The sequence below is a fragment of the Arachis ipaensis genome, chromosome B06 (genome assembly GCF_000816755.2).
Source record: "Arachis ipaensis cultivar K30076 chromosome B06, Araip1.1, whole genome shotgun sequence".
Classification (NCBI taxonomy): Eukaryota; Viridiplantae; Streptophyta; class Magnoliopsida; order Fabales; family Fabaceae; genus Arachis; species Arachis ipaensis.
The window spans coordinates 133,168,042-133,169,556 of record NC_029790.2 but is presented as its reverse complement, the minus strand read 5'-3'; the positions used below and the strand labels follow the sequence as shown (position 1 = coordinate 133,169,556).

The window sequence follows — 1,515 nt, the reverse complement described above, 5'->3', positions numbered from 1 at the left end:
CTTTTATAATTTAATAAAGTCTAAAATTTGAATATTGTTGACCCCAAATTAAAAGAGAGAATTTTAGTATAAGGCCAATAAAAAATTAAAAGAAACTTTATGTGAAAATTCGTCAAAATTCAAAAGAAATTCTTGTATGAAAGGTGTATTAAAAATATAACTATTAAGTCTTCTTTTATCAATTAAAATTTTAAAAAATAAATAAATAAAAATATATTTTTTTCCACATAATTTGTATACTTCCTGATTTTTCTTTTTAATTTATTTGTTGGAAGCTTTTCTGCAATTTAAGAAGTTATTGCTTTCTGTTGAGATGAGAGCTAATCTCAAAAGAACTCATCAGCAATTCTTGGGTCCAAAATATATAGTGCTAGTAATTTTTAGAATTATTGAGATCAACTTAATTAAAATAAAAAAAAGTTCTGAATTTAAATACAAAAATAATTTATTTATAAATTAATAACTTTTATATAAGATGTTCACGTAATTAAAATATCCGAGTCAATATGAATAGAATTTAATTTTAATATATTAATAATATTTTATATAATTATTTAATTATATCTATTATTTTTAATGATATAATCAATAAAAAATTAATTATTTTTACTAATATAATATTATGTACTAATAAAATATACATGAAAAACTGTTTTATGTTTAATGTGCATCAATATCAAATTCATATAAAAATATATATGACCTAACTGATTTATTTATATTTTTACTGAAAACAGATCCTTTATCAGAGAAGAAAAGTGGAAGTTTCTATGTTCCTCGAGATGAAGAATTCGGTGAAAGAAAGCAAAAGCAATTCACAGAAAGCATATTAACATCAGGTGTAAGTGCAGTGTTGAAATCGTTGGATGCAATATTCACAAACCTGAATATTGGATTTCCAAGCTTTGAGGACATAGATTCTCTCTACAAAGAAGGCTATGAGTTACCACCTCTTCATGCAACTGCTTTGAATATCATCCAAAAAGCCATTCCAACTTTCTTCAAATCTGCTAATCACACAGACAATCTTTTGAACTTTGATGCCCCACAACCATTTAAAAGTAAGTACAATATGTTAACTATCAATTTGATACTGAAAAATTCAATTCAACCGTTGACAAAAAAAAAAAATTAAAAGATGTTATTGATAAAACAATTTTAAATGATTTAAAAATGTGACATAAATAATTAATAATTATTATATTTTTTGTAAGTGATAAAAATTCTTTTACATTTAGCAAACGGTTCATTTGATCTGAATTTTTGTGCCAATATTTAAATAAATATTTAGAAGGTGTACAAAAAACTTCAAAACAAAATTTAGTCTCTAAATTTTTCTTTTCATTTTTCAAAAAAAATGTGGTGATTCATAATAAAAAATCTTTTAAAAAATTTATTTGACATAAAATTAACAAATTTTAAAGATAAAAAATTTTATTTTTTAATAATAATTACAAAAATTTATATTAAAATCTGATCTCTAAAATTTTTTAATATACACATATATAATTAATA

At 21.5% G+C, this 1,515-nt stretch overlaps 1 protein-coding gene across 2 annotated transcripts in view; it reads left to right on the top strand.

Moving 5' to 3' along the window:
• The window catches only part of LOC107605495 (linoleate 13S-lipoxygenase 2-1, chloroplastic), a 9,633-nt gene that overhangs the window by 2,844 nt on the left and 5,274 nt on the right, over positions 1-1,515 (top strand). For both annotated transcript variants that reach the window (XM_021105249.1, XM_016307388.2), the window contains exon 4: positions 738-1,061. In XM_021105249.1, the coding sequence (XP_020960908.1) occupies positions 738-1,061 (324 nt within the window). The remainder of the gene's footprint in view (positions 1-737; positions 1,062-1,515) is intronic.